Consider the following 27256-nt stretch of genomic DNA (forward strand, 5'->3'; position numbering starts at 1 on the left):
CTTACTATATGTGATACAGGACCGAAAGACCGCGGTCCTACACTAAGACGGACCAGTCCGTCTTTTTATGGTGTAGGACCGTAGGACCGCGGTCTTCTAGGACTGATGACCATCTTTAAAAAGAAGTATTCGACTGTGACTGTGTCTATTGACTTCAACAAGTGGGCTTTGACAAATTGGAATAATGGAGTTTGGACTATACATGAAACCGAAATTGGTTAATTTTGACCTCCAAAATGGTTAAAATGGTCGAAATGATTTCAACTTGAGCCCCTCCAAAAGTTGAAATGGTCGAAATTACGTCATAGTCATATGATTTTATAGTAAACAATAATATTAAAATTCAAAGTTAACGAACTCCGCATCCAGTGATTCGATTTTTATGATCTTTACGCGGTTGGATTCAGCTCATCGAGAGGATTCCAATGATATGTATTTCATATTTGTAGCATTAATATTGACGGAGTTATTCATGTTTAAAATTTGGTATTAAATAGTCTTATAATTTTTATAGTAAACAATAATTTTAAAATTCATCTCCGCATCCAGTGATTCAATTTTTATGATCTTTACGCGGTTGGATTCAGCTCATCGAGAGGATTCTAATGATATGTATTTCATATCTGTAGCATCAATATTGACGGAGTTATTCACGTTTAAAATTTTATATTAAATTATAATTATAAAAAATACATGACTATGATGTAATTTCGACCATTTCAACTTTAATTTCAACTTTTGACCTTCTCAAGTCGAAATATTTCTACTTTTGGGCTTTAATTTCAACTTCATGTATAGTTTGGACAGCTCCGCTTGGAGGAATGCCTGTATAATAGTTCTCTGCGTCCTGAACTCTGAAGTAGCGTAAAGAATGTAAGAGATTCTAGACTGTAGTTATGGATATTTTCAAATCCATTACTAATAATGTAGTTTACAATGCGGAGAATCCAACCCAATCGATGCTATCGCAACTAGATGGTGCTTTAGCTTTTAAGATTATTCAAGACCGTGAGCATAGGAAGTTTATTGCGTATTTTGACACTTTAATAGGCTAGCTTGGATAAAGCACTTAATACGGATTTTAACTTTGAAGAATTTAAAGGTGTTTGGACTTGATATTTTTCGCCCACCTTGAATTGGCCTAGAAATAAGCCACCAAAAAAGACAGATTCTAGTCAGAAGCAGAACTAAAACAAGATTCTGAATGTTTTGCAGAAAGATATAAATGAACAGAAACAGAAGGGGAAGTCTTTGGGGAAAAAAAAAGCAATCTACTTCGAATAATAAAGGCTTTGACGGCAATAACAAGTTATTAATTTTAGCTGAAATTAGGGTGTTGCTAAGATCACTAGTCAACTGATGGGAGGACTAGGTCAAATAGGAGTTTTGGGATGTTGGTGTACTTACCATCTAGTCTATATAATATTAACCCTTTTTTTTTACCCTGAATTTTTTATTTTAAAATCCTTTTTTTTTTGTTTATATCATAGTAGGTTTTGCTGAATTTTCCTAGAGCTGAGACTGAGAGGAGGGGCGTATTCTTTAAGAAAGGACAATTTTACATTGGACTTACTCTCATAGTCCTAAATTCACCTGATAGTGCACATGTGGGGTCCTCTTGTAAGATGACGAGTGGTTTATTAATTACTAAATTAGTTTAAATTTATATTGTATTACTCATATATGTATTGACATGAATTTTATTTTAATAAACTAATAAATGTGCAGCAGCAACAAAAAAAAAATTATTAGTATAAATGGTTTTTGAAATTACATAAATCTAATTATTTATATAATCTATAATAACATTTTGAATTTGAGTTTTGTTTAATTTAGAAATATTATTTGCTACTATAAGTAATTAACTTAATTTGAAGTTACAAATTGCTTTAAATGATATTAGGCAGATACTGCAACATTTTTTTGTATATTATTATTCTTACAGCTTTATTTTTAATCTTGTCATCAGTTGTAATAATTTTAACTTTTTTTTCAAACCTAAAGAAATTATAATATCAGCATAAGATTTCTTTTAGACTCATCTTTAGAGTTTCTTAAAATTGAATTAAATTGAATATAAAACTAATTTGAATTTGTTAAATTAAATTAAATTCAAATTAAATTCAAATCAAATTCAAATTAATTGTCAAATATCAAATTAAATTGCAGAACTTTAAATTTATTTTTAAAGCTAATATAATACTTTGTACTTTTGTTTTTAATATTAATATTAAGAAAATTTCAAAGTTTACACAGGGTATTTGAATATGGGTTATATAAAATATAATAACACCAATGTCACACCTTTTTACTTTTTCTATATAATATATGTATTTTTGACTACTCTGCAAGTTTACTTAAGGCATTAAAAGGGGTTTTGAATGCTGTTTTTGACTTATATATGAAAAACTGTTTTTACCAGTTATTTTCTAAATTTTTTTTAAGAATAATCAGCAAAATCAATTATTCATAGGTAAAGTCAAAACTGGCATTCAAAAGCACCTTTGATGCCTTAGGTAAACTTGTATAGCAGGCAAAAATCCATTTATCTACTAATTTTGAAGTTTATACTATTAGTTAAAATGGCAATAATCACATAATTCAGGTTCAAACATTTCATGTACAAATAGAAATTGCCTAATATTAAATAATTTTTAATAATAAAAGTGCAAAATCTTAATACTTTAAAAATAATGTAAAAACTTTTTTTAAATATAAATAATATATTACTTTAAAATAATAGTATTAAATGCTTCTAACAATTTTATTCAATTAAATTGCTAATCAGAATAAGTATCTGCTAGAATATGCTTATTTTATATAATAAAAGATTATATAAAATCATATAGCTTAAGCTGTATAAACCAGCTATTTTATAGATTATAAATTAAAGATTATTTTTTTTTTAGAAAATTTTAAGTTTATATAATAGAGTAAAGTAGCTGATGAGTTATAAAGCTAAAAGGCATTAGAACATAAACCACATTCAAAGAGAGAAGAAAGTAGGCTGATCCTCCAGGATTGATATTTGAATTTTCTTTTTAGTACCAAAAAAGTTGCTGGAAGCTATAGTAAAGAGGATTAGCATGAAGTACTTGATCTAACTGCACCATTTTTTACTATATAAGTAATGTAATTTGTTAGCAAATTATAATGTGGGCCAAAATCTAGTTCTTGCCAATTGCCATCCTTATGGTTAACTTTTTAATTGACCAAAAATATTTGTATATGTTCTTATATATTACCAATTATCAGTATATAAACTATTGGTATATTGAGGTTAACTGTAGTCCCAAGACTTTGAGGAATGTTACGAATGTTACCAGCCACTGTCGCAAGAAAGTGCGTAATATCCCCTGCTTTAGAAGGGCCCCTATTTAAGTAATTTCAGGGATACTATAACAGGATATAATTATATCGTAATAAAGTGGGTACTATACAAGGTATATAATACGAAGGGGTCATGAGAACAGTCAGAAAATCTTACATCTGTTAAAGTTTTATCATCTGCATAATGTACCAAAGTTTCACTTTTCCGTGATATTTTATTATAATTACAACAGCAACTTACAATGAATTTAGTAGCGACCATGATTTTATGTTTCTGAATTAAAATAATTTATTACAATGTTCCTTTTTTATTAACTAAGTGATAAGCTACGGTATATTTATTCTTTATTATCCCCCTTAACATCCCGATATTCAGCTTCATTTGCACCGCCATTTTCATTGCTGTTATTTCCACGATTTTCGGCTTCACGCTAGATTTTTTTTGGTTTTTTTTTAAAAGAAAGAATGTATGTAATTATGTAATTATTAATACATTAAAGGATAGATGTACAAATACATGTAAAAAATATTATATCTCACCTTCTTATACACCATTTCAAATAATTTCAAACTTGCTATTTGCAATTCACCAACTTTAGATTTAATTTCATCTGCTTTAAGAGTGCTTTCACCAGTTTGTGCTTTAGCTACAATCTCTTTTAATGATTGAATCTGTGTTTTAATATTTTCGGATTCTGTTTGATCCAGTTGGTCTTTATATTCTTCCATATTCTTCTCAGTTTCATGAATTACGGAATCTGCATGATTGGATGCTTCAATAACTTCTCTCTTCTCCCGATCTGCATCAGCGTACCGTTCAGATTCAAGAATCATTTTCTCAATTTCATTTTTACTTAATCCAGAAGAAGCAGCAATGGTAACTTTAATAGTCACAAAAATTAATTAGATTTTGGTGAAAAGCGTAGTAATAGCAAATAAAATTTTTTATTTTAGCTTACTAGATTGATCTTTGCCCGTAGCTTTGTCTTGAGCAGAAACGTTTAATATACCATCAGCATCAATGTCAAATGTAACTTCAACTTGGGGGACTCCTTTAGGAGCCGGGAGAATCCCCCTTAATTGAAAGTTTCCAAGTAGCTTATTATCACGGATCAATTCTCGTTCGCCCTGATAGACCTTTATTTCAACACTCGTTTGTCCGTCTACAGCAGTAGAAAATACCTGCGATTTCTTGGTGGGAATTGTTGTATTTCGATTAATTAGACGAGAGAAAACTCCACCAAGAGTTTCAATACCAAGTGATAACGGTGTTACGTCTAATAACAAAATATCCGTAACTTCCCCGGCAAGTACACCGCCCTTAAATTACAAATAAGAAACTTTTTAAAGACGTAAGGATAATTGAGATATCTATTAATATAAATTTACTTGAATTGCAGCTCCGATAGAAACGGCTTCATCAGGATTAACGCTCTTTGATGGTTCACGGCCGAATAATGCTTTTACCGTTTCGATAACCTTTGGCGTTCGTGTCATACCACCAACCAATATAACTTCATTGATGTTTTTGGTTTCAATATTAGCATCTTTTAAAGCAAGCTTACAAGGTTCAATAGTTTTATCAATAAGTTCTTTTGTAAGTGCTTCATAAGTAGAACGAGTAAGCTTCATATTAATATGTTTTGGCCCGGTCGCATCAGCCGTAATAAATGGAAGATTTATATCCGTCTAGTATCAAATACTTAGAATAAGTATTTTCTTCTAATATATTTCAAACCGCTTAGAAACTTATGTGATTTGATTAATTGCCTGTATAGTAGATGAAAGTTCAATTTTGGCTTTTTCGGCTGCTTCGCGAATTCGTTGAATAGCAATTCTATCTTGTGATATATCTACTCCTTGCTTTAAATTAATATGTAGTTAGATTATTTAATTAGAATATAAATCAACACAAGTTAAATTCAATCAATTCATACCTCTTTTTTGAACGTATCAACCAAATATTTAACCAATGCGCTATCAAAATCTTCACCACCTAAATGAGTGTTTCCATTCGTTGATTTTACTTCAAAAACTCCCTTTTGGATTTCCAATATACTGATATCAAATGTACCACCACCCAAGTCGTAAACTGCAATTACTTTATCACCAACTTTATCTAGACCATAAGCAAGTGCAGCAGCGGTGGGTTCATTGATCACACGTAACACATTAAGACCTGCAATTTGGCCAGCGTCCTTGGTAGCTTGACGTTGAGAATCATTGAAATATGCAGGAACAGTGATCACTTTTTTTTAAAGAAAAATAGGGCTTAATTATGTTAATATGAATAAATCTTATGAAAAGTAATAATAATTTAAATTTGTACCTGCATTCTTTACGGGCTTTCCCAAATAAGCCTCTTTTAAAATTTAGTATTAAAAAAAATAATACTTGTCAATTTAGAAGTTCACTAGATAATTATAAAAACAAAACTCTTAAGCGTAGAGTTACCTGCAGTCTCTTTCATTTTACCAACAACAAAAGCACCTATTTGTGCAGGACTATATTTTTTTCCGCGAGATTCTAACCACGCATCACCATTTGTATGCTCAACAATTTTATATGAAACATGATTTAAATCTTGTTGTACTTCAGCATCTTTGAATCTTCGACCAATCAATCGTTTTGTGGCAAAGAATGTATTCTCGGGATTTACAACAGCCTATAAATTATAATTAGTGAGTATAATTTTTATATGCGAAAATCGGTACACAGCTTTGTATCACATATCACAAAAGTCAAAATTAAAAAAAAAAATATAAAAAAAAAGGAGATATTCTAAGACAATTTATAAAAATTTTTTTGTTCTTGCTTACTTATAATTCTATCAGAAATCATAATAATTATAAATATTTCACTTTATTTTTTCTTTAATTACATACCTGACGTTTGGCAGGTAAACCAACTAATAATTCACCATCCTTAGTGAAAGCAACAGTAGAAGGTGTAGTACGACCTCCTTCAGCATTTTCAATAACGCGAGGTGTCTTTCCTTCTGTAACTGCCACACAACTATTAGTTGTTCCCAAATCGATACCAATTACATTTCCTTGTATCTTAGAGCTTTAGATTTCATGTAAAGAAATAAGTTTCATTTACCGATAATAATTTACAAAATGCGGATTATACTTTACCTTTGAGCTCGTGAAGTTATATATTGAAAATTAGGATTTGATCTCTAAAATGGTAAAACAAAATTATTTTGCATGCTTTAAATTTAATGTAAATATTATTAAGTACAAATATTCCGTAAAACATAAAAATATATAAATACCAAACAACTTCCAAGCTTGTAACCTGGACGAGAAAAAAATGAACGTCCAAGCTTTGAACAATACATGATACAAAAATACTAAGAAAACTAAGAAACCGAAATTTTTTTTTTTTTCGTGTCCTTAAAGATGCTGGACGATCAATCAAAATCTATGACAGCAAATAAAAATTCGCCACGTTAACACCGAAAAAAATTTCGCAATGACAGCTCATGCAACGCCGATCATTGAATTTTTGAGTGTTACGGAACAATTGACAGATGATGTAATGCTAAATTTAACATTTACATTTTTAATTTTAACAGTTGCATACTTTATAGTTATCAAAGAATGTAATAATGTAAAAAATAATTTCGTCACATGCAATTTTTAATTCTGTTACTCTTTCCCCAATAAAAAAAAAATCTTGACTTATTGCGAATTAATAAGATAAAAGCGTTGAAAAGTTATATACATTACTTGATTAGATTTCGAAGGGGAAAAGGAACGATTAAAAGACAATAGGTTGATTGAAATGGATGATATTTGGTCAAAACAATTACTTTTGATATTACAATTCACGATAGGAAATGTCAAATTGTTTATCGTCGATTTCTGCGATGATCCTGTTGGAACAAACAAATTATTTAGAAAAATAAAAATACTATCGAACATCAATAAAATTTAACTTACATCAACGCCAAATCTTTGAGAGGGATTATTCGATGAGGAAGGCTGCTCACTATTTTTAGAAATACCTGATGGACTAGGATTCATACCAGCGGCTGGACCGGTAGGTACTGTAAATAACAAGTGATAATAAACGATAAATAAACGATAAATAGGATTGCTTTAAAAGTTATATGTGTAATTACATACCTGATCCTCCTATCATGTATCTATCTTGATTCGAATGTCTTCTCGTAACCATCATAGGATAACGTGGTAACTCTGATGTACCAGTGTATTCCCTCTCTCTATAATGGTCCAGCCTTTTGTTATTCCAATCCTTCCTACCATCATCTCTTTCTCGTTCTCGCCACTCTCTTTCTCGCGATCGATCCATACTAGCATAATTATTATAGCTCCATCTGTCACGTAAATCAGACCTATCTCCACCCGATCTCGCAAAATCTCGTGCTTTTGATTCCATTGCTATTCCACTTCCAGAATTGTTTCCCATAATACTATTATTATCTAAAATCGGATCACGTTCATTAGATGTGTTTGCACTTTGTCCGTCTGGGTTTGCCGGATCATAAGGAGAAGAAGCAGATGATGTCATAATTGAAGACTGTGCGCCTTGTCTCGGTGTAGCTGGCAAAGATCCAGCAGAGTTAAAATATCCAGATCCGCTGTGATAACGACCGCGATCTCCTGGTGACATAGACATACCCCGGTATGATCCTCCCATGCGATTCCCTCTAAAATGACCACCACCATAATAACGAGGTCCTCGTGGTGGAGACGTGTGCTCAGGACGAGGACTTGTTTGCATAGAAGTATCACCCAAAGGTATATTATAAGAAGAATTATAATTGCCAGAAGATTTCATAGACGAATAATCTTTATATGGTGAATGCCTTCCTCTTGTTTCTTCATATGAACCGTCAGAATGGCTTGAATTAGCGTGACGCCCAAATTCATTAGTAGTGAAGGCATTAATATCCTTTGAAGTATCTAAAGGCGTAATAGGGAAATCAAATCGAAAGTCAACGTCGGGGAAATATCCATCATTTATCAAAGATGATTTATTATCCTCGGTTTTAGGTAGCTTTGGTGATTTCGGTGATGTACTAATAACGGTTAAATCCACAACTTCCTCAGATTTTGTTTGCTCATTTATCTGTTTGTTTTCAATTACGTCTGACTTTTGTTTAAGTTCTTCAGTATTTGTAGGTACTAGATCTATGGATTTTTTCGTAACATCTACACTGCTATTGTTAGAAGATTCCGCTAATCTTATCTTATCTTGGTATTCTTTCAATGAAAGTTTTGTTTTAATTGAAGCGTTCACAGGCAATGAGGACGATGTGTCATTATTATCAATAGTTTTATTATCTTTCTTGTCAATCTCTGTTGCGGATGATATTGGTGACTTAGAATCTTCTGAAGTAGACTTTTTCTCTAACGTCTCTTTATTTAATGCCGTAATGGCTAATTGACTTCGATATTCATTAAGAGACAACTTCCTAGGCTTTGAGGTCATCGTTTTAGAAGTTTCGTTTGTTGAACTATGAGTGATTGAAGAATCCATTACTTGTTTTTTCAAATCTCCAGAAGTCTTTATCAAAATTGTACTTTCAACACTATCGCGATTATCTGGAGTTGAAGATTGCACCTCTTCTTTTTCAATTTCAGTCTCTTTGCCTTTTCCCTTGGACAAACCTTGTAATTCTTCAGTCTTTTGGCGTTTACCCTTTATATCTGACCCATTCTCATTATATAAATATTTTCCATTCTGATTGTTCAATGTGGGGCCGGGACTAGATGCTACTCGTTTTGCCGGTATAATAGGTGTCGGTAATGGTACTAATCTTTGATCATGATCGATCTCCTCGTCTTTATCTGTAATTAAATCCTCGTCATGACTTTTTAGTCCTTTAGATTTCCCTATATTCTCCGGCTCTACATTTTCAGAAGTCGTTTCCATATTAGATTCATGAAGGATAGGCGAAGATGGTCTATCACTTTCCGTTGATGCCGAGTTAGATATTGCTTCGATAGCCTTTTTCCATTCATGCATTTGAATAAGATAATCCTTAAAAGGTATCTGGCTTATTGCAGGCGGAAGTGGACGCGGAGGAGTGGCTGATGACTGTAACAATATGTCATTGACCTCTGTTTCTATGGAATGTTCTATTTTGTTGGAAGGATCGTATAAAACTTTCATGAGATTAATAAGCCATCAAGAGTTTAAAATACGTTAAATATTAATGAACAAAGAGAATATATAAATAAACCAAGTCCGATTAATTCTTGTATGAAAATGTTGTGTGACTCGAACCTGATAATTGATCCTCATTATTTTCCTTGTTGATGTGTTCATTAGGGATGTTTTTATCAGCAGGAGGAGATACTTCTACAATCGACGTGTCATCATCAAGAGACATTTCAGAATTTACTGACGATAAAGATGAATCTGAAAGTTGTTCCTCATCATCTTCATGTTGCTGCCTCCGCTTTGAACTAGATAATGAACGTGCATGCCTACTACTCGTTGATTTTCGAGAGCTCAGTGATTTTCTTTTAATATTTCCAGATGTCTCTTCCCGAACTCGATTAGCAGATTCTTTTCCTTTATTTTTTTGACTATATGGTGCAATGTTGTCAGATTTTGCATCTGATTCTTTCACCCTTTTTTTATCTTTACGTCCTATTTGATTGGACACTTCATTATCTTCTGAGAAATTTTTATTATTTCCATTGAGGGATGATTCAACATTTTGTTTGCCTTTGCGATTAATTTTACGTGTTAAACTAACATTATCACGCTTTTTTTGTGAACTATCCATATCATCTTCGTAGTCTTCATCGTTTATTCCCGGAGAAGTTTCTTTTTCTCCTTCAATTAACATTTCCTCAACATCCATTACTAACTTTTTATTTTTTCTAGATTTACTTAATGTTTTCCCTTCATTTTGCATTTTATAAATAATGCAATCGTCCTTATTTTCACATGCACACTCTGTTAATCGTAAAATCGCTGCTGTTGTCTTCCCAATTTCGTCTCTCTTTTTTGCGAGAGTATTCTCGTCATCATCGTTTTCAGAAACTGAATCTTGCAATTGTATTAGGCTATTAGCAATGTGATTAGATTCCCAATCCCAGCCAATTGTTATCTCTTTTCCCTTCAAAATTTCAAATTTGGAAAAAATTCCTAAATGTACTTCATCACCACCTGGCACTACTATAGTTCGAGTTTCGGCATTAGGATGACATGACCGACGAATAAACCTTGCCTCAGTACCGACTCGACGAGCATCAACACAAAGATTCAATACAGGATAAAAGAGAACAAACGGTTGAGTAACGCCCAATAAGGAATATTGATTGCTCTCGTTAGCTTTATAATCTGATTTTAGGCAAACTTCACCTTTAAACTCGACAATGAAGAGCCCGGGAGAAATATTGGTCTCGGCAAATAGTCCGTAACAATTAGAATTCTTCTTTAGCATTTTAGATCTAACTTGTTTAACAATCGTTTTCATGAACGGGCGAGCCAAAGATTCTTTTTCCATATTAAATGGATTGCCGATTTCTAAAGAAGGTGATGTTGATCGTATAGATAACGTTTCTTGATTATCATCACGATTATGTTCATTGTCTGTTTTAGATGTTGATGAAAGTGACATGGACCTTTTTCTATGTTGATACTGTGAATAAATTTTAGGGAAAAGTTCTTCTACTGCCTTTGATGCAATAATATTTTTTTCTATGGGTTCATACTCCTTAGAATGACTTGATTGACGCTCTTTTATAACGAACGATAAATCAGAAGACCTATTACGTGATTTATTAGATGTGCCTATGATACTTGACTCACTCATTTGGGGAGCGGGAGAAGAATACACTCCTGAGTCAGTTTCACGACGAATTTTCTGATACTTTTTTGATTTTTTACCGTCTCTTAACGATTTTTCTACCTTTATATCAGAACAATTATGGCACTTATATTCTTTAACATTAGGATCAACTTTCATACACTTAATATGTTGCCAAGTAAAACAATTATCGCATTGAATGGTATATCCATCATCATCAGAATCGCCACAAATACATCTAATTTCATCAGTGTCCTCCAGGTTATCAGGCGTTGTTTGATCCTCGCTATCAATTCCTTTTTCACTAGTCATCTATGAAGGTATGAATCATGTATTAACTTAGATTCGGTTGAAGTCTATGTTAATTCACTAACTTACCTTATGTATGTTTTACCGGGTTTCGAGTTAAAGGAAGTCGGTAAATAATAAAAAATATATTTAAAATCGATCTTTTTTTGCAATATTAATAAACTATTAATTAAAAATCTAAAACCTGCAATCAAAGAAAAAATTTATAGGAATACAAGAAATTGGTTAGTATTATTCCAATTCTTCAAAATTAGAGGAGTATATATAGGTTGGTAAATTAAGTAAATAAAAAAAAGTTCAACAGTATTGTGCTTCACAGGTCCCTAAATACACTTTATTCTTACGATTATGTTGTTATAACGGAACTAATATAAAAATACTAATACAAAAACAACTATAGACATCTTGCTAAGTAATCGGTCACATATTTCGCCAATAAACAGATCTAATAAGTTATGAATTACCTATTGGTAGTAAATGACTGTCAAAATAAAGTTCAAGTATATAGATCTAAATGCGAAAGTTAAATAATCATTATTTTTGTATTCAAACGTTTATGTGACATCGATACCAGTGTGATAACTATGTCGGATTATAAGTACTGCGCTTTATTTGTGATCGTGGAAATTAAGTTTTCATATTAAATATGCAGAGTAAATCTTTGTACAAAAAAAATAAAATTAAAAATAAAATAAAAATAAAAATAAAAATAAAAATAAAAATAAAAATAAAAATAAAAATAAAAATAAAAATAAAAATAAAAATAAAAATATAAATAATAAAAATAAAAAAAATAACCAAGACGTTAAATTACTAAAATTTATTTATTTTTAATAAAAATGAGAAAATATTTTTTTTATAATTAAGTTGGCTGAAGTTATTACTAATTATTCCATGGTTATAGAAAAATCCATTATCTAAATTATGATTTTCCATACATATGATCTATTTCTTTCTGATATTTTTGTTGGATATCTTTGCGTTTAATTTTCTGAGCGGCGGTTAAAAGACCCTATAGAAATATACATTAGAAAAAAATATATTTTATAACAAAACAAACTAGAAAAAAATATATTTTATAACAAAAGAAACAAACTAAATAAAACTTACATTTTGAGCAGTCCATTCATCAGGTACTAATGCGATATCAGTAAGTATTTCTGCAGGTTTTAAGTCTGCTTTTTTGGCTTGTCCGATACAAGCTTGAAGAACAGCAGATTTTATCTCTTTATTTGTACACAATTCCTCAAAATTCAAGTTTTCTAAATTCTTTTCCTTTGCAAGTTCCTGAAGACGAGCTTCAGTAGGAAATATCAAAGCAACTGGACGAGATTGGTATGAATCGCCATAAACACAAATGTTTGATACGTAAAGTGTTGATTTATAAACGGATTCAAGTTTTTCAAGGGCAATGTATTCGCCATTAGAAAGCTTCACCAAATTTTTCTTACGGTCAATAATAGCTAGAGTACCATTTTGAAGCCATTCTCCAATATCACCAGTTTGAAGCCAGCCGTCATCAGTTAACGTTTCTTTAGTCACTTTTTCATTTTTATAGTATCCTTTAGTGATAACTGGCCCACGAATCCAAATTTCACCTTGAGGGTTAGGAGTATTTTTAGATGTATAACCAGCTTCTAGTACATCAACTAATTTAATCTCCAAACAAGGCACTGGTGAACCTACACTTCCATATGCAAATTGTTCAGGTGGCATAACTGTACACATTCTTAATACATAATAAAATAAAATATTAAATATAAATATAACTGATTTATGGAATTTCCGCGTTAATTACTTACCCACAAGTTTCGGTCATACCATAACCCTGCAAAATCGGACACAATGCAATGGACAAGAATTCTTGTGTTTCTTTAGAAATTGGTGCACCACCGGACAAAGCATATCTCAATCGACCACCAGTTTGTTGTTTAATTTTATTAAATACTGCAGCATCCAAAAGTTTAGTTGGCAAGCCCTTATCCATTAGCCAACCTTTTGCTTTGAAAGCAGCACTAAATACCTTTTGTACTGTTGGACTTCCAGAGTGAACCTTTGCTAAAACTCCTTTTCTAATAGATTCCCATACAGCTGGTACACCTGTCATTAAAGTTGGCTTCAACTCACGTATATCTCCGAGACAATTGCGTACCGACGAATCAGTTAATGTACGTGGTGTACCATAACCCATTGGTATGCCCCAGAATATACAGACATTTTCTACAGCAAATTCAAGAACGTGCGCAAGAGGAAGATAAGCGAGGAGAACATCATCAGGTCGAACAATAGGTTGAAGCATTGCATTAATACCGGCAACTGCAAAAGAAAATGTTATAAAACACATATATCATAAAATAATAAATAATAATATAAAAACGTATATGTACTTACTTGCAGCAACTAAATTTGAATGAGTTAATAAAACACCTTTTGGGTTTCCTGTGCTTCCAGATGTGTACATGATACAACACAAGTCATCTGGTGATGGAGGATTTGAATCAGCTGGATTATTTTCACCCAATTGTTTTAATTCGTCCAATGTATAAAGTTTAAGGTTAGGATGTTCAGCCTTTAATTCTTCCAAAATATTTCCCTTTGCTTCACCATCGTATATCACATGCTCAAGTGTAGGACATTTTCCAGCAATATTTTTTACCATAAGAAGCAAATCAGCATTGGTATACATGGCATGAACCTCTGTTTCATTCATTGAATGAAGAAGACCTTCCTCACCAAGTGTATCATATGCAGTAACAATAGTTAAACCCTGAGTAAAACAACCTATTAAATAGATAAAAAAGAGGAATCAATCGATAGTAAGGAAACCTTCGAATTTCCTCATGGAATGCTAAATATAATATTTACCTTGTGTTACGAGCATCCAATTAGCGCTATAAAAGAAATCAAGAATTAAAATAGATGAAAAATAAAATATAAAGAGAATTGAATGTGCGCTAATTATACCTAGTTGAAGCGAAAATTGTCACTTTGGCATCTTTTTGAAGGCCCAATTTCACTAGCCCAGAACCGATTTTTCCAGCTTCTTTTGCAGCTTCTTCATAACTTAACCAATTAAAACCAGAAAGCTGAAAATATTTCCATTTCTTTGTTTCTTTAGTTTCTACACCATTTACTATTTTAGTAATTTCTTTTTCCTCTTCAACTATTTTTTCAATTTCTCTTGTGCCAAAAGCATTTTTAGTACCATGAGTTTTGACGCTGTATTGTAGTACGTCATATAGGGTATTGAGCTTATCAGCAGGAGTGCTCAAAAGCTCATTAGGAGAAAGAATAGAACGACGGGTTCTTTCATCTTCTGGACCAACCTCAATACTGAATTGTTTTTCCATTTTTCCGAAAATAAAATTATATATTAATTAAAGAAATGTAATAAAACTTCAGCGCTTTTTCATTAGAACACTATATATATATTTTAAATGATATTTATGATATTACCTTATTTACCTTTTTTCACCAAACTATAAAAATACCACGTGAAATTAATAGTTTTATCTTGTTTAAACATATGTCATTTATAAATCATAATTAATTGACAATTGATCAGCCAATAACAATTACTCATTTATTAAGCTTGATTTCTAGATGATCTGTGTAACCATCAATGAAATCTTTATTCGTAAAAAAAAATGTGGTATGCGAAAAATTTTCTTCAATTTTTAATTTTAATTATACAAGAAATGTGGTACGCGAAGAAATACGATCCTCTTCAAGGTGATTATATAAATAATTCATTTATATATCTTGTATTCTAACTTTTATAATTTATTATACTTAATTAGCTGGGAGCATTGATGGTACAGATACCGTACCACACGATCACGGAATTTTGCGAGCACAGAACTCAAATTGTATGAACAATTTTTATATTTTACACTTAAAAATTTATGTAACTAAAATTTGATTTTTCAAGATGTGCCACCTTCGGACAAAGACGATGTCACCAGTGATCCATTCCATACAATATTTGTTGGACGACTAAATCCAGATACCACAGAAGGCAACTATATTGTAACTATATAATAATGAATATTATAATAATAATTTTTATTTCATTTCTAGAAACTTTGACGCAAGTTTTTGAGAAATTTGGAACAATCAAAAAGATACGTCTTGTACGTAATATAGGTAAGTTTAAGTGAAATCATTTCTTTATGTATAATTAAATAAATCTTCTAATTCATGTTTACGACAGTAACTGGTGATTCTCGTGGCTATGCTTTTATTGAATTCACTCATGAAAGGTCTTGTCAAGAAGCTTACAGAGTAAGATATATAAACACATGCTTGGTTTTATATACATATATACATTTAGCGATATTTCATGTAGTATGCATACAAGATGACAATTGATGGCCGCCAAATTTTAGTTGATTATGAAAGAAGCAGAATAATGGAAGGTTGGATTCCAAGACGAATGGGAGGAGGTTTCGCTGGTCGAAAAGAATCAGGTCAACTTCGTTTCGGAGCAAGAGATAGACCGTTTAAACGACCTCTGTAAGTTAGTAAGTTTATGGAACAAATATCGTTAACATTTCATATAATTTAACATTTATTTTAAAGAAATATAGCCGTAAATCAATATATGCCAGAAATTCTTCCTGATCAGCGATTCGATGATTGTTGGCGTCATAACGCTAATAGAAGAGGCACAAATTCCTCTTCATCTGCAACTCAAAATTATCGATCTATATTTCAATATTCTAAGGATTTACATTTCAATAGACAGGGTAAATCAAGCATAACTGGAATATCGAATTATAATCCGCGAAATAGTCCTGACGAGGAGCGATTTACTTATAATAAACGTAATGAATCCCCAAGTCGGTTTCATCACGAAAAATCAATTGATTCATTTTCTTCACGTCATCGCGTTCATACAAACGAATTTCACCAAGCAGAAAACAAATATAATCAAGAAAAGAAATTCAGAAGGTACTCGAAATCAAGATCAAGGTCCCCCCCGAGATATCGGCATAATAATCGAGAGAAATCAGAATATAGAAGATCAAGAAGCCGAGATAAAAATCAAGATAGATATATACATAGCAAAGAAAAATATAAAAGTCACGAGAGGCGCAGAAATAATGAACATCGCAGGTGACATTGATTATGTCACAATAGAAGTCAAGGTATTATCTTTCTTGGGCTAACTATTTTTAGTAATAATTTGTATATCCTTTTTAGTATAATTGTTATTCGATGATTATTTCCTTTTTTAAACTAAAACTAACTATATTAAATGTTATAGAATTCTAGAATTCTAGAATTTAAATTAATTCGGAATTCTAGAATTTTAAAGTAGAGCTTCTTTACAGAAGATCAGGCTAAAGATCAGGCTGATCTGAACTTCAAATATGTTTAATATAAAAAAATTTACAATACCTTATCTAAAAGATATTTATAAATAACTAAACATAATATAAATATAATAATAATACTAATATAATAATAATAAAATATTACTGTACAATAAAAAAAAATTATAACCAAATATCTGTTAAGCTAAACAAAAAAAAATTATCTATTAAAAATAAATAATGTCATACAAGACCATCATATAAGCTTAGAGCTTGAACAATTGTAGGATCTTGTTTTGACCCTTCTTTGAATTCCTCCATGCTAAGCTTGCCGTCATGATTCTAATGATACAAAAGATTATTTTGGTCAATATCTTATTAATAACAAAAATGAGAAATAAGATCATTACCTTATCCATTAGGGTGAATATTTTATTCACCCGTTTTTCGGGCGTGTCTTCGTCGGCTGGTAATTTTACCATACTGCCAACCATCTTATATATGGCATCTACGATCCGTAACATTTCTTCGTGTGTTATGTATCCATCATTATCGATATCATAAAGTTGGAAAGCCCCTATGTTTTAACAAAAAAATGTTATATCAAACATTAATTTCGATGTAAGTATAAGTAAAATAAACTTACATATTAACTTCTCATCCAGCTTTCCTCGAGAAGTGACCGATAATGCACATATAAATTCTTTAAAATCGATCTTGCCGTTTTTATCTTCATCAAACACATCGAACACGTATTCAGCAAATCTCGAAGGATCACCGAAGGGGAAAAATTGTTTATATATTTTTTGAAATTCTGTTTTATCAAGTTCGCCCGTAGGGCAATCTTTCAAAAAACCTTTATACCTAATATATTAAAAAGTAAAGTTTAATTAAGACGACAATTATTTTTTTTTGTTAAAGTAGAAACTAATTTACCATTGCTGAAGCTCATTTTTATTAACTTTTTTACGTTAAGGTAGTTTTATATATTTACAAGTAAAAAGGAAGAAAGTTAGCGACTAAAAATTAAGGATTGTTGGTTTTCTTACTAAAAGAAATACGTACAATAAGTACACCTCTGCAATTCTCTTAATTGGTCTTCACTGAGTTTACTATTAGATTTACCCATGGTTAATATTGTAAGTCCTTTTGGAAATATATATTTTTTTTTTTATCAAGTTTAATACGAATGGGTTTAAATAAATATTTTGTAATCGATAATTCGATTTAACTTGTCCAATCAAAAGATTTCCATTTTTTATATGGCAAAATTCCACAGGAAATTTCCTATAGAATTTCTTTTTTTCCGTGCAACTTTTTCGCCGACGAAAAAAAGATAATAATATTATAATACATAATATAAAAAATCGGGTAGTCGGAAAAAGATAATGTTATATTGGCAACTTTCCAGCTAATACTTGCTAGCCAATTTATAATTTCTTTTAAAACATTCTGATCACTTTAAGTATTGGAGCGATTATTTTAAATTTGTAATCGCTGATCTACCTAAAAACGGCATTAATCAGGAATTTTTTTTACGAGTGACATTTATTTTTATTTATTTGTAGCAGAAACTTCAAGACTCTATTAAATTAAAATTCCGAATAATATTAGCATCTAAATCTACGAATTTGTTATAAAGCCGTAAAGAACGCAAAGTATTCTTTGCAACATCCAATACAGAATTTGGCATTCCTGTATACGAATAGAATGTTAAATTAGAAATTTCAATGTGATTATTCATAAATATCACAAACCTGCTAATCTTGCAGTTTTGATTGCTGCCGAATTTTGGTTTACTCCTCTCCTTACTTTGTGAAGATAATGAAAACTTCCGTTCTGTTCATTATAATAAAATAAAATTGAGAATTCTCTCTTATAAAAAAAATAATTTATGATAATTACCTCAATTTCCTTAATATCAGTACAATAATAAGCAACATGCTCAAAATGATTTGTCATATTCGCTAATTCGTGAAAATGTGTCGCAAACAAAGTTCGACATTTATTTACATAATGTAGTTGATGCAAAGTTGCGTAAGATATAGCAATTCCATCTAAAATTGCCGTTCCTCGACCAATTTCATCCATAATTACCTTTTACAATTTTGATAATAAATTAGTATATTGAACCTAAAATTATATTTTATATACATACAAATGACTTAGACGTAGCATGTTTAAGAATATTTGCAGTTTCGATCATTTCGACCATAAATGTTGATTGGTCACCATACAAATTATCAGAAGCACCAACCTAATAAAAATCAAAATTAATGACTATAAACATTTTAAATAATCATATTGATAACATACTCTGCTAAATATTCGATCCACGATACCAATTTCTGCATAATCAGCTGGAACAAATGAACCAATTTGTGCCAGAATTGAAATAATCGCATTTTGTCTCAGAAATGTACTCTTTCCTCCCATATTTGGACTTTGGCATAAAATACTGAAGTAAATTATATGATAATCGAATAAATAATAAATTCAAAAAAGAATGAAAAATACCCTGTCAATAATAAAACTCGCTCTTTATCTCCGACACAACAATCGTTTTTCGTAAATGGACGTTCTTTCATCTGAAGTCCGGATTCAACAATGGGATGACGGCCACCAACGATTTTATGAATATTACTAGAGGATTAAATTTTAAATCCAAGATTTTTTCGACAATATAATTTAAAATTTTTTCCAGAAAATAACTTACGTACCTGTTATTCATAATAGGTCGAACAAAGTTTTGTTCTCTGGCTAAAGCTGCCAAAGATGATGCAATATCGATTTCATCAATTACAGTCGTATTACGAATTGTTACATTCCAATTATCAGAAATCTGTAACGAATAATCAAATTATAACGCAAACTTGTACAAAAGTATGAAAAAAAAGTATTTTAGTTTTAGTATATATACCTTATTTCTAATAATCTGAAATGAATTCAGTTCAGTTCCACGTATCTTCGATTTTATTCCTTCAATTTTACCTCCGAGATGTGTCCATGTCTAGCAAAACCAACTTTCATTATAAATATTATTTTAGAAATATATAAATATTCCAAAATCTACCTGAACAATAAACCATTTCTTAGATTTAAAATGCTGAATACGAGTTGCATTTAGAGCTTGCTCTAAATTACAATTATTTTTTCGTTTAACAACTACAATGAATCCAAAACTTGGATGTGATCGTAGCTCTAATGATGGTGATTCTATAAAAAAAAAAGAGCATAATGTTAAAATAGCTTTTGGAACTATTATAAATTTTGCTTTGAATAAATATTACGGAAAAATACATATAATTATTGAATAAATTATATGGAAAAGCGATAATGTTATCAATAATTTACTTAGTTCAGTTTGCCATCGTTTTCGGAGTTTTATCATATCAAAGTATAGAGCTTCAAGCTGATTATGAAGACTCATTATTTCATCCGAAAAACTAAATATCGATACGAATTATTCACAACTCATCCTTCATAAAGATAGCATAATTTAACACAACTACACCTTTTCTTAATAATCCAATTATCTGCTTTGATGAGATCTTGCACCTCTTCAAAATTTATATCAGCAGATTTTTTATCATCTTTTTTTATTGTATTTCTCTTATCTTTCCTTTTTTTATTAAAATTTTTGTTCTTTCCTTTATTATCTAATTCTACTCCTTTATCTTCATTGCTTGAAAACTCAGTTGCCACACCTTCAATTTCTGAATTAATATCATCAATAGCTAATCCTGATTTAACAGGTATTTCTTTATTTCTTAATAGTGCGTCCTCATCTATAGCTTCAGTTATTATTTGTATTATATCACCTTGAGATTGTAAACGCTCAACAAGTGCTTCTAAACTAGAACTTGACATTAATTTTAATTCTTCTTGTAGACGCATTTTTATCATTCCCATAGCCTCAAATGTTCGCTTAAGTTTAATGAAATCATCAGGTCCACAATAATCAAAAGAAATTTTTTGTGAAGTTCTTTGTGCATCATCAACTTCTTGCAAAATTTGTCGAATGTCACCAGTGAGATGTGTATTGTGATAAAAGTATTCCACAATACTTAAACGCTTATTAATTTCACTTAATGACGTTGTTGGGAAGCCTAGCAAATAGGAAATGTTAGCTTTTCGTAAAATTAAGTGTATAATGATTGAAATCATGCTTACGTAGCCATTGATCGAGAGCTCTTGCGCCGGATTTTGTTTTTGTTCTCTCAATAGCATGAACTAAACTCCCTTTTTTAGAATTATTACGAATTGATGTTATAACTTCCAGTGATCGCAAAGCTGTTTCATCAATGATCATTGTATTTTCCGGATTGATTCTTATTGGAAGTTGGATTTTAGGAAATCTTTCAATTAGGTTTTTGCTAATATATCTATGTAAAGCTGCACTAGCTTGTATTTCAACTCCGGAAAAGACTTCTTCGATTCCACCTTTGTATTGCAAATCAGATTGCCATGGTTGAGGTATGGTAGCATCAAAAGACTTGGTTGACTCGTATGCAAAAGCATACTTTTCATGAGTCAATTGTTGCCATATAAGATGTTCTTTATTTACTTTAAATTGTTCACTTAGAACAATTTCACTAGGTCGAATACGTGCCAAGTCGTCGGATAGCGATCCTAATCCGCACATTGCCATGAAAAACTGACCGGTTGTTATGTCAATCCATGCTAATCCAACATGATTTGTTTTTTCGTCTAATGAAATCGCAAGTAAAAAATTATTTTTATCCTGTTGTAAAAAACTTTCATCAATAAGTGTTCCGGGAGTAATTATACGCGTAACACGACGCTTGAATTTAATTTTTTCATCATTATTGTCGTTGAGAAACTCCTCACAAATAGCTACTGCGAAACCATGATCATTAACCAATGTTGTAAGATATCTATCAAGATGTTGGAGTGGAAAACCTGCAAAAGGCATATATTCTTGACCAAATTTCTTTTTAGTCAGTTTGATATCTAAAAGCGGCGCAATTCTCGTGGCTTGCTCGAAATATAACTTAATAAAAGTATAAGATAATCCAAAAAAAAAAAAAATTACAAGAAATTAAAAATATAAGAAGCGATGTTTCATTCTAAAAGTTACCTCCCAAAAAGAACCAACGCGTGTTAAAATAATGCATTCTGGATATTCAAGTTGAGCAAGTCTCACTGCCTTACCAACTGTACTATCCCATTCTGGTCCTTTGTATAAATTATCGTTTTGCGGTTTATCCGAAATTTTAGGCAAGTTATTTACGGATAAAGTAAAGGTCTTTTTTGAACGAGTGATAAAAGAATAGCGTGTTTTTACGCGACAGAATGGTTGCAACGTAGTTTGTACTCGTTTATTAAAAAATAAATCAACTGCCGGAACTGCTTTCGTCTTAACATTGCAATAGAAAGTACAAAAATGTTTTGATGATTGACGCGTTTTTACTAACGTTGTAACAAAACTATGAAGATAACCAAATCTCATTCCGAAATGCTTTTCTCTCGCTCGCAGATAAAAAGAAAATTCGAATTATACTTGACTCAGTTAGACCCCGGAGTTCAGAGTCAACTTCTTATCCTAGACTCTTGGATATGATTGGTTTTTAAATACTTTTTTTCATTTAATAAAAACCTATATTGAATTTTTTATTATCATTATATATATAAAAAAATATATACATAGGAAATGTTTAGTATAATAAAATTTTTTAACAAATTACTTTAATAATAAATCAATTATGAATTATTTTTTTAAATAACTTTATTTTAAATTTAAGCTTATGAACACTTTAAATTTCTCATTTTTATTCATTAAAAAAAACTTTTTTTTTTCTGCTTTCATTCTTTTTGGAATATTTGTCTTGAATCAATATAGTCTATTTAGATATGTCATCAAGAATTATATCAGCTTGCACTTGATTTTTTTCTTTTTAGACCAGTTAATAAAAAATGTTTTTCTATTATAAGTAAATGGAATTCTATCTTAAATTATAATTATAGCATTCTAAAATAATTTGGGTAATATATATAACTGTCAAATCAATAGTTTTTCTTTTTTTTTTTGCTGCAGTATATTTAAAACTTTATTAGAAAATTCGATTTGTAATATATCAATACCTCATATATGAAAAAACAAAACAGACTATTTAACATTAGTTATAAACTGCTTGTCATCCTGAAAAGGATCCCACATGTACAATTATACAGGTAAAATACAAATAAATATTTATTAGGTTTAAAGTATTAATAAAATAAATAAATTGCAATATAAAAAAATTTTTTTTTATTTACTCTTATATGGTAATTAGTTTATGTATTTATAAATCCTAATTTCTAAAATACCTCATTCAATTAATAGCAAATATTTCCAATGAGCTATAAAGGTTTTTTTTTTTAGTTTATTAATTTATTTAATTTAATTTATTTTAATTTTCTTTTAGTTTAAAAAGGTTTATAAATCTCAAGCAGCAAAAGATATTTATCAATATATAATTAAATTTATGAATGCATTAAACTTAATGAATTATAGAAGTATTATATAAACAAATCTGAAATTACAGTATGTAATCATGATGTAATAGGATCAAAACCAATATTTCATCTATATTGTTATTGTCTACCAGAAGTACTAGTTATAAATCTATAATTGCAAATAGGAAAACATTTATCCTAATCAGAAATGTTATATAAAATATAAAAAATTGCAATATAAAAAAAAATAATATAAAGTTTATATATATATAAATATATACTATTATTTGCAAAATAAATTACTAAAATCTAAAAAAAAAAAATAAAATAATTTTTTTTATATAATATTTCTTATATAAAGGAAAAATTACAAGAATCAGACTTATGCTAAATAAATTGCATTTTACCTGCTAGCAAATATACCCTATAAGTTTCTAAAAAATAAAATAAGAAAAGCTAAAATAAAAATAAAAACTTATTTTTTAATAAAAAAAAAATTATATTTAATATAAAAAAATCTTCAGATTTCAATTGATTATAAAGTTTTTTTTTTAATTAAAAAATCGAAAAGAAAATTTATTGATAATATATTAGATTAAAATGTCTATTAAAAACCTAACAGTATATAACAGTAATTTGACAATGTGTATATATAATATATACATTTTAGTTATAAAATTAAATAGAAAAAATAAGTAATAAATAACTAAACAATTTAAAATGATTATTATATATTATTAACTTGAAACAACCCTGTCTGTAATTTTGCCCTTGCACAAATGTTCCAACAAAAGATTTATTAAAAGAAAACAAAAGGTTACAAATGTTAAGAGAGCGCAATAAAAAAGTAGTAAACTAAAAACAAACAACAAATAGCAAACTATCCAGATCCATCCCTTTCTCCTGCTTTCTTAATATATGCACATGCAAAAGGTAAAAAAAAAGTAAAAATAATAAAATATAGGCAAATAAAATAAAAAAAACTGGTATATAAGGAAGAAGGGATATTATTTGGATATTATGCATACATTAACCGTCGATTGTCACTCGTTTATACTTTTTAAGGATTATTTTAATTTCTTCTCTCCATTATCGGTCTAATAATGTAATATGTGGTATAAATAGCATTTGATTAAAGAATTTAAGGCTTATCTCAGTTTAGTTATATATGACGCATTACATACATGATATTAAAACCTATTATTCAGAGTCGGGGAAGTTTTGACCAGTGGCCATAGCATGTTGTTTCAACACACTAACGGCTTCATCGACCTTTTAAAATGGTGAAAAAAGTAAAAAACATATTCAAATCTCTTTAATTTGAACCAAGAAATAAATATTTTTCTTACCTTAGAGTCAAGAGCGGCTTTGTTTTCCAAAAGGTGCAACAATTCAGCGTTATCCATCTCTAGCAACATGCCAGTAATTTTACCGGCCAACTCAGGTTGACGATCAGAGATTTTAGGAAAAAGTTGTTCACCAAGCAACTGCTTTTGTGCCTCAGGTGAAACTCCAACAAATTTTCTAGTATCAAATACAGAGCTTATAGCGGAAGAGCTGCTTTGTGAAGCCGTTGCGGAGTTACGAGAATTGGATAAACCTTGTCCGTTGGCAACACGATTATTTTGAGAATATTGATTATGTTGTTTGGTTGGTTGATATTGATTCCTAGCACCACGATTACTGGCATTAGGACGACCAGCGTTTTGTGGAGCATTTTGAGGTCGTCCGTTAGAACGATTGACCATATTGTAGTTGTTAGTACGGATATTGGGAGTTGTACCGGGAACGGCGTTTATCATTCCAACACCACCGTAAAAGTGAGTAGGACGACCAAGTCTACCGTATGTTCCTGGATGAGCATAGCCAACAGGCATGTAAGCACCTGCCCCCATTCCAACTGCCTGTAAATTTTACAAAAAAGATGAGAAATTAAGAAAAATCTTTATAGAGCAACAAAAATATGTTTACCGCTTGTTGTTGTTGTTGCATACGGATTTGATTCCTTTGGTTAATTTGGGCTTCCAATTGAGATTTGCGTACATCCTTACGTTGGGCAAGTGCGACGTATATTGGCTTATTACCAATCATTCTTCCATTCATTTCGGTCACAGCTTTAGTAGCTTCATCAGGAGAAGAGAAACATACGAAACCGAAACCCTTTGATTGGTCCCTCTCATCCCTCATGACTTTGGCGCTCGTAATTACACCGTATACAGAAAATTCTTGGCGTAGTTTTTCATCATCAATATCGTCCTCAAGATTCTTGATGTAAAGATTCACACCTTGATATTTATTCAACTTTTCCATTTTAGCTTGTTCGTACTGACGCCTTAGTTCTTCTTCACGCTCATGTTTTTTCTGGGCGCGAGCTACAAATAGCTTTTTACCCTTGAGATCTGTATCATGAAGTTCATTAACTGCATTAGCAGCTTCCTCATGATTTTCATAGTTTACGAAACCAAAGCCCTAGTATGAATCAAAAAGATGAACATAAAGACTTATTCGATGAATTCACACATTAAACTTTTCGCTTTACCTTGGAATTCCCGTTTTCATCTGTTGTGATGACGACAGAAGTAATTTTACCGAATCTAGCAAAGATTTCACTAAATTCTTCTAAACTAACTTCAGTATCAAGATTTTTCACATAAATATTAGTGAATTTTGCTTTTATTTCTTCAAGTTTTGATTGTCGTTCTTTTTTAGGGATATGATGACCAACGTATCTAAAATAGTTAAAAAAAGAATATTATAAAAAAGTAATAAGTAGCAAAATACATTCTAAATTAAGAACATACACTTTTTTGTCTTTTAACAACATTCCGTTAACATGCTTGATAGCATTTTCAGCGGCTTCAGCAGTTTCATAATGAACGAAACCATAACCTTTAGAAGAACCATCTTCCATAGCAACTTTACAACTAAGAATGTTACCAAATACGTTAAATGTATCATGAAGAGCCTTGTTATCAATTGATTTGTCAAGGTTCTTGATAAAAATATTGCCAGTTCCAGTTTTTCGAAGAGCAGGATCACGTTGAGACCACATGATTCTGCATGGTTTATTCTTGATTACAGTATAATTGAGCGTATCAAGAGCACGTTCGCCTATATTTAGTAAGTAATTAAAATGTTACACAAATCAAAGTTTGAATAAATAATCAACATCTAACAATTGCCCAAATTCCAACACAAGAGCCATAATGCGCAGCAATTTTTAGATCATCTTGTAGATTTTTATGATTTAAAGACTCCTCCAGAAATATATGCTATAAATACCAAAAAGAATTAAATAGGAACACATACCATCTAAAACGTTGTGGAAGTTAACGTAAGCATAGCCAAGAGATCTTCTGGTAACAGCGTCTCTGCAAACACGGATGCTGGCCACAGGGCCAATTGTGTTGAACATTTCGAAAAGCATAGCCTCTGTGACGGAGGGATCCAGCTCACCGACGTAAAGAGATGCAGAGGCTTGAGGAGCAGCAGGGGGGACACCAAATTGAGCTTGGGCAGCTGCTTGAGCCTGGGCAGCTGCAATTTGCTGTTGTTGCTCAACAGAAAGTTGAGCTCCAGGGTTAGACATTGGTACAGCAGCAGAAACACTAGTGGAGGCAGCAGAGACAGCAGCGGACATTCTTTGGATTATAAATAAAAGGATTTGTTATTAAGAGGGTCAGAGGGGATTGATGGATCGTTATAAAGGATGTAAAAAAAACTTTTTTTATATAATATTTATGAATGAATCTAAAGGGGAACAGACTTTTATTTTAATTTTTTTTATTTTTTTTTTTTTTTTTTTATTTTCTAATAAAATTATAAAGGCGTGAAATATAAATTTTTTTTTTATTTTTTTTTTGTTTTTTTTTTATTTTGTTGGAACAGGGCAAGAGTAAAAAAAAAAAATAACAAGGCGGAGAGAAAGCCACGAAGTTTGCAGCTAGAGTTAAGCTTATATATAAAATAATTTTGGTCCTGTTCGCTATAAAATGATTGGGTATTGCTATACTGAATTTTGCCTTATAAGATCAAACCGCAC

At 30.7% G+C, this 27256-nt stretch overlaps 7 protein-coding genes across 7 annotated transcripts; 1 reads left to right on the forward strand and 6 right to left on the reverse strand.

Annotated features, from left to right (window-relative positions):
- Window positions 1-3512: 3512 nt before the first annotated feature.
- OCT59_006470 (uncharacterized protein) lies at window positions 3513-6703 on the reverse strand. The gene is made up of 11 exons (XM_025321847.2): window positions 6608-6703; window positions 6468-6511; window positions 6216-6396; window positions 5785-5995; window positions 5660-5692; window positions 5268-5578; window positions 5101-5193; window positions 4720-5019; window positions 4290-4650; window positions 3871-4211; window positions 3513-3761 (listed from the first exon to the last, which is right to left on the reverse strand). The coding sequence occupies exons 1-11, from the start codon at window positions 6671-6673 to the stop codon at window positions 3669-3671; spliced, it is 2034 nt and encodes a 677-aa protein (XP_025167853.1). The 5' UTR covers window positions 6674-6703; the 3' UTR covers window positions 3513-3668.
- A 235-nt stretch (window positions 6704-6938) lies between these two features.
- Window positions 6939-12000, reverse strand: OCT59_006471 (uncharacterized protein). Its single transcript, XM_066141288.1, has 6 exons — window positions 11902-12000; window positions 11507-11621; window positions 9592-11440; window positions 7464-9443; window positions 7278-7384; window positions 6939-7210 (listed from the first exon to the last, which is right to left on the reverse strand). The coding sequence occupies exons 3-6, from the start codon at window positions 11438-11440 to the stop codon at window positions 7187-7189; spliced, it is 3960 nt and encodes a 1319-aa protein (XP_065998092.1). The 5' UTR covers window positions 11507-11621; window positions 11902-12000; the 3' UTR covers window positions 6939-7186.
- A 212-nt stretch (window positions 12001-12212) lies between these two features.
- Window positions 12213-14888, reverse strand: OCT59_006472 (uncharacterized protein). Its single transcript, XM_025321846.2, has 6 exons — window positions 14402-14888; window positions 14303-14328; window positions 13829-14218; window positions 13240-13753; window positions 12548-13166; window positions 12213-12449 (listed from the first exon to the last, which is right to left on the reverse strand). Exons 1-6 carry the CDS (start codon window positions 14785-14787, stop codon window positions 12360-12362), a joined length of 2025 nt encoding a protein of 674 aa, XP_025167851.1. The 5' UTR covers window positions 14788-14888; the 3' UTR covers window positions 12213-12359.
- Window positions 14889-15084: 196 nt separating this feature from the next.
- Window positions 15085-16714, forward strand: OCT59_006473 (uncharacterized protein; the record flags this gene model as incomplete). The annotated part of the gene is made up of 9 exons (XM_066141289.1): window positions 15085-15169; window positions 15238-15306; window positions 15369-15466; window positions 15562-15583; window positions 15651-15721; window positions 15786-15952; window positions 16019-16390; window positions 16580-16587; window positions 16707-16714. The coding sequence occupies 9 exons, from the start codon at window positions 15085-15087 to the stop codon at window positions 16712-16714; spliced, it is 900 nt and encodes a 299-aa protein (XP_065998093.1).
- A 55-nt stretch (window positions 16715-16769) lies between these two features.
- On the reverse strand, window positions 16770-17922 carry OCT59_006474 (Neuronal calcium sensor 1). The gene is made up of 5 exons (XM_025321844.2): window positions 17821-17922; window positions 17692-17716; window positions 17402-17619; window positions 17166-17332; window positions 16770-17097 (listed from the first exon to the last, which is right to left on the reverse strand). The coding sequence occupies exons 1-5, from the start codon at window positions 17882-17884 to the stop codon at window positions 16999-17001; spliced, it is 573 nt and encodes a 190-aa protein (XP_025167849.2). The 5' UTR covers window positions 17885-17922; the 3' UTR covers window positions 16770-16998.
- Window positions 17923-18292: 370 nt separating this feature from the next.
- Window positions 18293-22228, reverse strand: OCT59_006475 (uncharacterized protein; the record flags this gene model as incomplete). Its single annotated transcript, XM_025321843.2, has 13 exons — window positions 18293-18450; window positions 18513-18594; window positions 18661-18852; window positions 18914-19012; window positions 19072-19198; window positions 19273-19398; window positions 19476-19597; window positions 19676-19765; window positions 19829-19971; window positions 20110-20201; window positions 20270-20864; window positions 20929-21769; window positions 21857-22228. 13 exons carry the CDS (start codon window positions 22226-22228, stop codon window positions 18332-18334), a joined length of 3000 nt encoding a protein of 999 aa, XP_025167848.1. The 3' UTR covers window positions 18293-18331.
- A 1536-nt stretch (window positions 22229-23764) lies between these two features.
- Window positions 23765-27219, reverse strand: OCT59_006476 (uncharacterized protein). Its single transcript, XM_066141290.1, has 7 exons — window positions 26524-27219; window positions 26016-26325; window positions 25754-25943; window positions 25186-25683; window positions 24564-25118; window positions 24399-24486; window positions 23765-24311 (listed from the first exon to the last, which is right to left on the reverse strand). The coding sequence occupies exons 1-6, from the start codon at window positions 26852-26854 to the stop codon at window positions 24415-24417; spliced, it is 1956 nt and encodes a 651-aa protein (XP_065998094.1). The 5' UTR covers window positions 26855-27219; the 3' UTR covers window positions 23765-24311; window positions 24399-24414.
- Between the last annotated feature and the right edge of the window lie 37 nt (window positions 27220-27256).

The sequence above is a fragment of the Rhizophagus irregularis genome, chromosome 14, assembly GCF_026210795.1.
Source record: "Rhizophagus irregularis chromosome 14, complete sequence".
Classification (NCBI taxonomy): Eukaryota; Fungi; Glomeromycota; class Glomeromycetes; order Glomerales; family Glomeraceae; genus Rhizophagus; species Rhizophagus irregularis.